This window comes from Thunnus thynnus, chromosome 5, assembly GCF_963924715.1.
Source record: "Thunnus thynnus chromosome 5, fThuThy2.1, whole genome shotgun sequence".
Classification (NCBI taxonomy): Eukaryota; Metazoa; Chordata; class Actinopteri; order Scombriformes; family Scombridae; genus Thunnus; species Thunnus thynnus.
The window spans coordinates 21,598,503-21,610,631 of NC_089521.1; the positions used below are offsets into that span (position 1 = coordinate 21,598,503).

General features: G+C 41.4%; 1 protein-coding gene across 3 annotated transcripts in view; it reads left to right on the forward strand.

Moving 5' to 3' along the window:
- Positions 1-12,129, forward strand: part of LOC137183212 (neuroplastin-like) — a 33,291-nt gene that overhangs the window by 15,958 nt on the left and 5,204 nt on the right. Inside the window, exons 1-7 of one of the 3 annotated variants that reach the window (XM_067590097.1) lie at positions 532-2,879; positions 7,170-7,593; positions 8,167-8,328; positions 8,685-8,903; positions 9,661-9,807; positions 10,267-10,507; positions 11,610-11,774. In XM_067590097.1, coding sequence (XP_067446198.1) covers positions 2,224-2,879; positions 7,170-7,593; positions 8,167-8,328; positions 8,685-8,903; positions 9,661-9,807; positions 10,267-10,507; positions 11,610-11,774 — 2,014 coding nt within the window. In that variant the 5' untranslated portion in view covers positions 532-2,223. Of the gene's footprint in view, positions 1-531; positions 2,880-7,169; positions 7,594-8,166; positions 8,329-8,684; positions 8,904-9,660; positions 9,808-10,266; positions 10,508-11,609; positions 11,775-12,129 lie in introns of those variants that run through there. The other 2 variants (XM_067590098.1, XM_067590101.1) reach the window with 2 other exon arrangements.

Consider the following 12,129-nt stretch of genomic DNA (forward strand, 5'->3'; position numbering starts at 1 on the left):
TGCCTTGACATTGGTTTCGTCTGTGGTGGCTTCCACTTGTGATCACATTTGTTTGAATGTAAAGTTGACATTTTTACACACATGACATGAAAACCTACATGGTCATGTTATTTCTTTCAAAAGTTGGAGTCTTTTGTCCAGGTGAATTTAGTTGTATTGAGACACATGTGTCTCAAAGTTGGAGATGACAGAAATAACAAGAGTTTTTACCGCCTACAAACATAGTCAGGAGTGATGACAGGAGTGCACTAAATAAGGCACAGACTGTGAAATCCTAATCTGAGCAGTTCATGATAAAGAGACTCCAAACTTGAGTGCTGACACTAAGACTCAGATTGCTTTGACAAGTATGATGGAAAGAGACACAAATAAGAAAGAAACAGGAGAACACATAGAGGATATGCAGTCAGGTGGAAAGATTCCACTTGAGCAGATATATTTTTCATTTATTTTATTGTATTGTATTTAATTGGTACCATTTTACTTTTTACTGATGGGAAAATTAAGAAAAATAAATTAAATAAAAGTCATCTCTGTTGCATATTAGTAGCAGATTATCAGCATGAAGTCCAGAACTGTGGTAATGTAACATTTGGATTAAATTGTCACCGTATCATGAGGAAATATTCTGGCTGAAACAAACTGTTCGTTTCTTCATGTCTGTTGACATAACACCATGTGAAATTCCTGTGTAATTTAAATCAATTTATTGACGTTTGCATTGAATACCACTTAATGCAACCAGCTTGTCAACCTTTCACCAAATTTATTTGCTACGTTGGTCATTGCCAGGGAAGTTTTTCATCACTTTTTAAAGGAATGAAAATGTCTTCAGGAAATAAAAATGAAACACTGCAGACACTCAAAAGTATTAATTCATCAACCATAATGTTGCCAAATAGGTTGTAGCCCAGTGTTATGTTTTAGCTTGAAGACCCACAGTAAGTGCTAAAAGTTTGATAAATCTTCCAATAACAAGGAAAATATTGGGTCTTTTTGACTTCTCTCCAGTGCACACTGTAGGTTCAACAGTTGTGCAGAAAATGTGGTGTTATAAGCAGTAATGAATTCCTCCACAATTTAGATGTTTGAGCTGCTGTACCATATTAGTGAGGAATCTCAGGAAATCTTGATCTCTGTTAGGTTAGAGATGAGGCTGGTGTGGAGGGGTGATGATGATGGATTTTAGGCATCTAGGCTTTACCTGGTTTGTCTGTTGCAGTTTGTCGTCCTTAAAAATATGTTACAGCTTAATTCAATGAACAGCTGTAGCTAGTAAAGTATTATATGGTATTTACTTTTTTTAAAATTTTTGCCTCATTTGTCCTTCATACGGGTAATCACAATTTGGTAACATCCATATCTCTTATCTTTCTAATCTCATAATCAGAATTTCACCTCTACACATGTGTCCAATCTATTAATTAATTCCAGCAGATATTGGCTGGAAGATTTTGACACAGTATTGCCGTCAGTTTCTTCAGTATGCAGCCGCGTCGACAAACATTTTTTGCACGATTTTTGCATGAAGACCTGACTGTGGATTCTCTGGCATCCCGCTGCTTTTCTCTCAACTACTGAACCATCAACTCAAAGGCTGGATCGCATCCTTGAATCATCCTCCATCCAATTGTCCTGACTGGGTGGGGTGAGCGCATGTGCCATCCTGGCTCCTATGGCAACCCGATAGATGAGCTCCATCGATATTCACGTTATTAGAAAGCGAGGGAGGGGTGATGGATCAGTGATGTCAGCGCCCTTTGAATGCCGGTGCCATCTGCGTGCATGTGTGTCATCACCTTGCACTGACAGAGAGCTCAGATATTTTGTGGAGGTGGAGATCATGCTTTGTCATTGAGGAGCTCAGCAGCAGCAGCAGCAGCAGCAGCAGCATTCTCCCACTCCGGCACGTCCGACGCTCAGCATGCTGCATCCTGATGCACTCTCGTCTACATGCTGTGGGGTTACCTGGTTTTACATGCTTTTCCTGTTCAGCGCTTTTACATGACCGTCGGATTGAAGCGGCCACGTATTGTTGACGCATCTCAATGTTTGAACCCTGGGGAGGGAGGCACGTCCCAAGTGTCAAATAAGATACGACCTGTGCTGCGGATGCGCCGTCACTGTTTTACCTCCAGTGGCACCCCAAGTGCATGAGATTCATGATTCATCCCTCTGTTTTTACGGGCTACCCTTAGAGCGCATTTCTTCTCCTTCTTCAAAATGGAAAGATTCCAGTCTTCCATGCGCAAACGGCTCTACAGTTTGCCGCAAAACATTGGGCAAAAACCCTTCGTGATTGACGAAGGAGACAACGGCGACAAGGACACTAAGAGGAAAAGTATTCGGCTAAAACATTTGTCCTCTCCGTCTCCTGCAAGCAGTTGCAGGAGCATTGAGGAGGCCAGGAGCGAAGACTTTGAAAGAGACATTACTGTGAAGACCAACTTGAATGGGGACTGTCGCTTATTTAGAGGCAGCATCTCCTCCATCACTGGGCGACATCCTCCCGGGTCAGATCCAACGGAGCAGCGGCGCCTCATTCCGGAGGCTGATGCCGGTGTCAGCGAGAGCTTCCCCGGTGAGCACGGCCCCGGGGCCCAGCAGCGGGCAACGGGTGGTCTGAGTGGCGCAACCGGGCAAGCATCTATGTTTGACCAGTCAAGTTTCATCAAGTTGGAGGGCACCGAGCAAATAATACCTGAGGACGACCGGCTGTACCAAGCCGGCTTCATGCACCGGCAGTTTGGGGCGATGCTCCAACCGGGAGTCAACAAATTCTCCCTGCGGATGTTGGGGAGTGAGAGGGCCGTGGAGCATGAGAGGGAACGAGTAAAGTCTGCTGGCTTCTGGATTATCCACCCGTACAGTGATTTTAGGTAGGCCTAAATTGTGTGCAGAAAACCTTTCTTTACAATCAGTGGTTTCTTACCAAAAAAAAGTGATGCAGTGAACCTGTCACACATTTGTTTTTGAGTTTTTTGGCCTGCAGACAAACTTAATATCACAGACACACACTAATCCCCTTTTGAAATATAGCAGGGGTGTTTATTCTTTGATCAGTGTGATGATGATATTATGAAAGCAACACGATAATCAGGAGTGTGAGCCAGTGCAGAGTAGGTGTATCATAAACTGAATGCGCCTCAGTAATCCATACACACCTTGAATAGATTCTGCAAATGATCCTCTGCTAAAGATTTAACTACACACACTGCACAGGCCACTCTTACAGAGAGACATTAATGTACGGTAAATGAGTCGACTAGCATTCAAAATCCTCTTATGAGCACAATGACAGCCAAATTATATCATACATAGGAAGGATTTAAGTCCCTCTTCTGCCTAGCCTAGAAGTGTCTGTGTGTGTATCATGCACACAAGAATAGGTGGGCTATATGGTAATCTAACCAAACAAAAGTGCAATTTTCTGTATCTATGAATTAAATTTGTGCACCAACCTGTAATTCCTGCTTTTCCAGTCATACAGCGTGTGCTGCATACATGCATGCTTGTTGTACATTTCATTGCATGCTGCATACAAACTAGCGTTTTGTTCATCACCGCCATCAAGGGATTTTCATGACATTTCACCTTGAGGCTCACTGTCATCATACTTTCACCGGCCAGTTGTACGCCGATGTGTGTCACTGCAGTTTTTTTCCACTCATCTGAATTACACTTTTTTTTTTTATCATTTAGTGAGGGCAATGGATTACAGAGAGTGCAGCAGGGGCTTGGAAATGGGGTAATCAAAATAGGGTAACATGACCATTCAAGATATTAGAAGCACACATCAGTGGAGATTATTACAGGACAATTAGTCTAATGGAGCAGAGATGGTGTGGATGGGGAGGGTACACACCACAAAACACCCTACAGAGAGAGAGAGAGAGAGAGAGAGAGAGATGGACAGACAGACAGAGAGATTGAAATGAAAATGATGTTGTGAGGAATCAGGACGCCCAGCTGTTAGCTCCGTGCTGTGTATGAGGTGTCATTACTTCATGCTCTGTGCAGGTCACACTTTGCAGCTGAGCAGGAGCAGGGTTTTAGTGCCTCTTAAGGTGAACACTTTAGCCTCCAGATCCCATTTCAAGTTACAGTACAGGTGCTGCGTGTGACCTGCAAACCTTTGCACCAGAAAATATTATTTTCACTACTGAATCCAGCATTGCAGGTTATTTTTACAGCCAAATCCACTTCCTGATATGTATAACAGTTGTGGGTGTCTGTGCATCTGCCCACTACAGTATCCTCTCTTTGTGTCTTTTTTTAAACACTGTCTCTCAGTTGTTTACATCATAAGTAACTGCTGTCTTTTATTAAAGCTTTCTGCGGATATAGCAGTAGACATACTGAACTGGCACGCTGCGTAAATATGGTTAATATGATTGCTGGTGGGCCTGAGCCACAGTACAGGTGTGTGTTAAGCCACTGAGCTGCATGCAGGCTGTTGTGCTTCAGCTGCGCTCTGGCAGCAAGAGATAAGTATCTCTAGTACAAATGTGATCCCTTTTTCAGCTGTCCTGATTGATCTAAGCTCCTTTCACCATTTTAAGCCTTTTTGTGTTCACTTTGCTTGTAACTCCCCTCACTTTGTACTCTCATGCTCTTTAACGTAGTTGCACTCTGACCCAAATAGTGCAAGATTCCTGTCTGGGCCGGGAGAGGTCCAGAGACCCCACAACTGTCAGCTTTATTTTGATGGTAACACCAGATTACAGCAGCAAGTTGTCTGATCTTTGCTGCGTGCACAGTCATCTGATGAACAAACAGGATGGTCTGCAAGGGACGGCAGTAATGCACTGTCCCCTGCAGACCTTTTCTTTTTTTTTTTTTTTTTTTTTTTTTTTGATCCAGCTGTTCCAGCGTTCTGCAGCACAGTGACGTGTGCAGAGCAGTAATGCTAACTACTCAACATCTGGCTGATGGGAGCTGACTTCTGGAGATGACATGGATTCCCAGGAGATAACGGTGGATTTAGCCAGAGAGGGGAAGTGCAATTAGGACCAGTGTGTCACCGCAGAGACAACGGACAGATGAAGAGAGGAATGCAAATGCTTTGTTTGGCAGAGAACAACAGAAAGCTGATTAGAACAAATGGCCAACATGTCCTCACTGGTTCCCTCTTTTTGTCATGTTCTCCTGTGAAGGTTGAGTGGAACTAATTGGAATAGGTAAAAATCTGGGCTGTGATATAACCTGGGCACATCTGTACTGTCAGTCACATCTTTCGTGGACAATTATTTGAGCCCGGAGAACGCTACAATGTCAGTTGGTTGGTGGTCATCATCATCTCATAACACTCAATCATCTTTCTCTCCCACTCAATGCAGCAACTGTTTGGATCAGTACAGTCATAGTGCAGTTACTGTGTGCCACGACTGTCCTTAAGTGGTGTGATGCATGCGTCCTCGTAGGTCTGACTTGCTCCCGCTGCAGTTTGTGCTGGTCTGCAGGTGTGTCAGGCTCCTGTTGGATCGATCAGTGGTTAATTAGGACGCTGAAATTGATCGGACATGCAATCACACGCATGCATGCTTTCTCATCACATACACACACGCACACTCAACACTGTAATTGGTAAACAAACGGTATCCATATCTTGCTTGGCCTTTGTGTGGCTGAGTTGTACATTACTGATTACTGCATGCTTCCCTTGAGGTGCACTGATATGGACTCTGTTATACATCAGCTACTGCAAGGAGAATATTAAAGCAGTATGCAAAATAAAGGGAATATAGACATCTGACTACTTCATATATCAAATTGCACAATGGTGAACAGCGAAATTGAAACAACCAGAGATTACACAACTATTATATTATAGGTTATAATACTATAATTGTCAGACTTGTAAATAAAACTATGAAAACTTGGTGACTTTATTGTAAACACAACAAAAAAAAGAGGCCCCTTTTCATTGCAGTTATAGATGGAATTGAACAGATTCTTGAGGATTAAGTTAGTTGTGAAAATCAATATTTCCTCGTGAGCAATTCAGATGAATTCCAATAACCCATTTTTCTTCTCCGGTCCCTCTGGCCAGAAGTCCAATATTGAACTGAATTAGAGCACCGCCACTGTTTTCTTGAATCAACCCCATTACTTGCTTTGTTAATGTTTATGCTCAGGCAGCATTGTTTCTGCTCGTTTGAACATAAATCTACTGGATTTTGAGTTCCGTTGTGAGACTGCAAGTTGCACAGAGATAAATTTCTATTTGAAGTTCCCACACGTCCACAAGTGCTTTAAATATGCAGCACATATTCAGTATTCACAAAGACACACACACTCAGACGCTTTAAAAATCTTTTGTGAGAACTGAACAGCAACCATTGATAACATTGGTGTCTATTCATCATCTGTCCCTGTGTATCTGAGACTTTTTTCCACTTTTCTACTTAAAGAAAATAGACAAAAAAGGTCAAACTGCTGACAATTGTTACTCTTAACATGGCGGAAACTTACAATTATTGTTATTACTGATTAACCTGGTGATTGTTTTCTCAATTGATTGATGAATCCTTTTGTTTATTAAATGTCCAAAAAAATGCTCATTCAAATTTCCCAAAGCTCAACACTACCGTTTTAAATTGCTTGTTTTATCCGACAGTCGGACTGACAGTCAGTCCAGCAGTCTAAAATCCAAAGATTTTCAGTTTACTGTCATATATGACAAAGAAAAGTATCAAATCATCATATCTGAGAAGTTGGAAACAGGAAATATTTGTGATTTTGCTTAAAAAAAAAAGACGAATATCATCAACAATAACATCAGTTTTCAAAAAAGCTACTGATGGGGTGCTCTGGTGGCCTAGGGGTTTGGGCGCCAACCACGAACGTCAGCATTCCAGCATTGTTGCATATCATTAATCATCTTTCTCCCTTCATTTCCTTTCGTCCACCACTGTCAAATCTCTAATTAAGACATAAAAATACTCAAAAATATGTTTTAAAAAGCTGCAGATTTCTCATAACGGAAACAGTAATTCTCGCAGTCTCTTGAATGTCACTAATACTGACATAAAATATTTAACACAGTAATTCTGTCAGGTAAGGTATGAGTGAAGTTGAGCTTGTACTTAATTTTAAGTAGCGTTCCACAGTGACTTTGTCCTGCTGTTATCTATAATGTGAGTTACGTGTGTCGCTGTGTGTTTCAGGTTCTACTGGGATCTGACCATGCTGCTTCTCATGGTTGGAAACCTCATCATCATCCCTGTGGGCATCACCTTCTTCAAGGATGAGCACACGCCACCCTGGATCGTTTTCAACGTAGTCTCGGACACCTTCTTCCTCATGGACCTGGTCCTCAACTTCCGCACGGGCATCGTCAGGGAGGACAACACGGAGATCATCCTGGACCCGCAGCAGATCAAGATCAAGTACCTGAAGAGCTGGTTCGTGGTGGATTTCATCTCCTCCATACCTGTGGACTACATCTTTCTCATCGTAGAGACACGCATCGACTCTGACTTTTACAAAACAGCCCGAGCCCTGAGGATCGTCCGCTTCACCAAGATCCTCAGTCTGCTGCGGCTGCTGCGCCTCTCCAGACTCATTCGCTACATCCACCAGTGGGAAGAGGTAGATCCTGCAGGGATAGTCTCTGTGGATCCTCACACTAGATGAAAGTGCATCCTTTTTTATGCTCATCTGAATAAAGTACTGTAAATGATTAGATTTCCCATGCACTAGCAGATCTCTCATAACTTATAACCTCGTCTGGAGTATTACATTTTTCTCTTTTAGGGGAAATACATGATGCTGCTCTTTGTAAAAACAAAGGCTCATATTCTTAAAGCTGTAGAGTTAATTTGTTTGTGTGCTTCAGACTCAAAAAAGAACAATCAACTTGCTGCAACAGACATTTCACTACATTATCTTATTTTTATAATTCCTCTAAGGCTGCATTCCCCACAGGCCATTAATGTTTGCAAATGCTTACGCAACACTGAAATAGCCTCTGGTTGTCTATAGAAGATTAAGAATAGTGTGGTCTGGAATAGGACCCCTGTAGCTATGGCACCACACAGCACCTCCTGTATTTTTCAAATCCTCTGATTGCATGAGAGAGAATGGAAATTTTCTAGATTTATTTACAAAGAGATATTTGTTTTGTTGTTTCACTTGCATTAATACTGATAATCTGTGTCACAGGTTTTCCATATGACCTATGACTTGGCCAGCGCCATGGTGCGCATCATGAACCTGATTGGTATGATGCTGCTGCTGTGTCACTGGGATGGCTGTTTGCAGTTCCTGGTTCCCATGCTGCAGGACTTCCCTCCTGATTGCTGGGTCACTCGAAACAAGATGGTGGTAAGTGGATTATTTATGAGTCAGACAGCATCAAAATGTGTTCCTCTATAATCACCATAATCACATCCAACTATTTATACATAAGCTATATTGATTTCCAGTGTGACACAACAGAATATAATAATGTGCATGAACACAAATTGGATTATTAAATGGTATACCAGCAACTGAAAGACAGGTGGTGTTTTGTGCCAGTCTGAGCCCCTCAACAGGGCACGTCAAAGCCGTCATCCTTGGAAAAAAGGCCGCTTCTTCTGTGGTCTTGAACTTAAACTATGAAAAGGCTCACACAGATGTGCTGCAGCATTAATGCTGTGGATATTGATAAACTTTCTCTTTTCCTCTATCCCCTGCAGAATGACACTTGGGGTCAGCAATACTCCTATGCCCTGTTCAAGGCCATGAGCCACATGCTGTGCATCGGGTACGGCTTGTACCCTCCTATAGGCATGGCTGACGTGTGGCTCACTATCCTCAGCATGATTGTTGGTGCTACCTGTTTTGCCATGTTTGTTGGGCATGCGACTGCACTCATTCAGTCTCTGGACTCCTCCAGGAGGCAGTACCAAGAAAAGGTGGGTGTTCTCTCTCTGCTTAGCTGATATTTGTCATAATAACACCAGTTTTTAGGTCTAAGAGAGTTTAAATGAAGTGAAAATGTTGATGGTAATTGGCAAAGCATTTTATCCAGGAATGATGTGAAGAGGAAACATCAATTTTTGTTCACAAATCCACCTGTTTAAATCTTTACAATGCACAATAACCAATTATCTGCAAGGTATTTAAGTGAGAAAAAGCTCCACAGAGGGAGACTAAATAGAACACAATACAACAACGTTTAAGAGAAAATAATTTTCATCAGATTTTTGTGCCACTGCTGTGTATTTCCAGTACAGAGAAAGGAGACAGACACAAGAAGGTGATAAAAAACAGTCAATAAAAGGGAAATAGCAACTTCCAGCAGGACATAACATACATAGGTTGGACACACTGATCATTTATGATGCTTTGCTGGTAGAGTACACCGTGAAGGACACAGTAGTTAATGTTATTAGCTGCAGCCTGCAGAGCACAACTGCATTTGTCAGATGGGGTAGAGGCACAATATTGCACTGTGGGCAGGTTTCACAGATGGCCTGACAGTTGACTGTTAACATAATGAGACACATTATAGTCCGCCTCTGAGCCAACACATCAATCAGATTAATATATTATTTCTGACATGACTTTGATTTTGTCTTGACACTAATGCAGTTACATTACAGTTACAGTTACATGTATTTCTGTGGAGATTTCTCCCTTTTCATAATTGGACTCGTGTTTTCATCGCAGTATAAACAGGTGGAGCAGTACATGTCCTTCCACAAGCTCCCTGCTGACATGCGTCAGAGGATCCATGATTACTACGAACACCGTTATCAGGGGAAGATGTTTGATGAGGAAAGCATTTTGGAGGAGCTGAATGAACCCCTGCGAGAGGTCAGAAGTCATCACAAGTCATGTTGTTGCCTTGATAATAACAGTTACTGCATCATAATAATGTCGACTTCTGTGTTAATGCTGTTCACAACTGAAAGAAACCTTCTTGAATTTTTTTTTTTTTTAATTTTTCAAATGTTTCATGATGGCTCGGTGGCAAATATATGTGTTAATGAAGTGAGCATCCTTGTTCTAAATGGTTTACAGTTAATTTTCTATGTAATCTAATTTGGCTCTCTTACTTTGCACACTAATGTTAATAGTCATGTAATCTGATTAGTAATGGCTGGACACTGTATGAGGACAGGGAGCCTCATTAACGGAGCACTAAGCTGTTGCCCACCCTGCTTTTATAATGATTGAAATGTACACATGCAGCAACTCTAACAGTTTATGGTCAAAGGTCTTGTCTTACTGACGCTAATGTCTAAAACACTTTTTTTAAAATGTCTTTTGCAGGAGATCATCAACTTTAACTGTCGCAAACTGGTGGCCTCGATGCCTCTGTTCGCCAATGCTGATCCAAACTTCGTCACCTCCATGTTGACCAAACTACGCTTTGAGGTCTTCCAGCCGGGCGACTACATCATCAGAGAAGGAACCATCGGCAAGAAAATGTACTTCATCCAGCATGGCGTCGTCAGCGTCCTGACCAAAAGCAGCAAAGACACCAAGCTGTCAGATGGTTCATATTTTGGAGGTAATGTCTCCACACAACAGGCTGTGTGTTATGCATACTAATATATTCCGTAGATGGCAGAGGGTCAGTTTGAATGTATGTGGAGGAGCGGTGATAGTCTGATTTATTTTGATTTATTTTGCCCAGGCACTCAGCAGATTAACTTCGCTGACTATTACAGCTGGGGAAAATTGTCCACATCATCTCCTTAAAAGGGCTCGGGACTAAAGAGGAGCAGAGCTTTGTGATCTTTGATTCCATCTGTGGGGTTTTCCCTTTGTTGACACCATGTTTAAAGTAAAAATTCATAGATTCCCATTTGTCGTCACCCATGAACTATATCAACAAGTGCCTAGTGTCGTGCTTATTGCGTCATTTTACCCTGTTGTTGGTACCCAGTTGTGTAGAACAGTGAAATATTTTTCAGAGCACAGAGCAATGATGCCATTTTTAATATTTTACTATACTCCACTATACTGCACATCTGGGTCACAAGAATCACAAAACAATAAGGATCTCAACTTTAAGCTACTCACCACAGCTAAACACACACAGAGATGTGAAAATGGTAAACGAGAGCAGAAAATGTGTTCAAAACAAACACATGGAAAAGAAATTTGTTAGCAATCCCATGTAGTCATGTGATATAAATAGATTCAATCAATAAACAGGGCAGGGAAGAGAGAGAGCATGTGAGTCTCTGTGTGTGCTTGTGTCTATATCCTCAATATGTCTGTCCTGAAAAATATGTCTACTTTTTTTTTTTTTTTTTTTTTTTTTTTTTAAATGGCGCATTATTTTATTTTTCTGATCTGGCACGACAGATGAGGTCAGGACAAACTGTAAGCTGCAGAAATTGCATTAAGTGCTCCATCTGTGGGGTTCAGAGGCAACGCTCTTTTCGTGTTTTATCATCTCTTACTAATAATACTAGTTTTGCCTTTCCTTTCACGAATAGAACTAAAAAGGTATAAATTCTGTGTGAAATCATCATATAACACTTTATATTAATTACCCATTTTTTGAAGTCCTTCATGTTCATCTCTGACTTTCACTCAGCAGGGCAGCTTTTAAATAAAAAGAACAAATAAATGAACTTTTTTTGTCTCCTGCCTCCCTACAGAGATCTGCCTGCTGACCCGAGGTAGAAGGACAGCTAGCGTGCGAGCAGATAACTACTGTCGCCTATACTCTCTGTCGGTAGACAACTTCAACGAGGTGCTGGAGGAGTATCCCATGATGAGGAGGGCTTTTGAGACTGTGGCTCTCGACCGTCTGGACCGCATCGGTGAGTCCTTTGATCTGATTATAGGTGCCAATTGCATATTTCAAAATTGAATATAATTTACTGTTATTTATGGTTTGACATTTCATCATATTTGTTTTTATTCTTCTTCTCTGTTTATTGCAGGTCTACTTTTACTAACAGCAGTTCTCTTTTATTTATTTGTGTTTATCGGTAATACACTTGGAAATACATGTATGCCCCTTTAAGACTCATCAGCTATTAAACACTTAACAAGCACATTTTTTCAACCGTCTTAGATAAAAAGTGGCATTTTGTATTGGAACATTTTTTGTTTTCATCAAGTTTACTTTGTACAAGGGACAGTGGAATAATAAACTTTGTGAGCTTTTTTGGT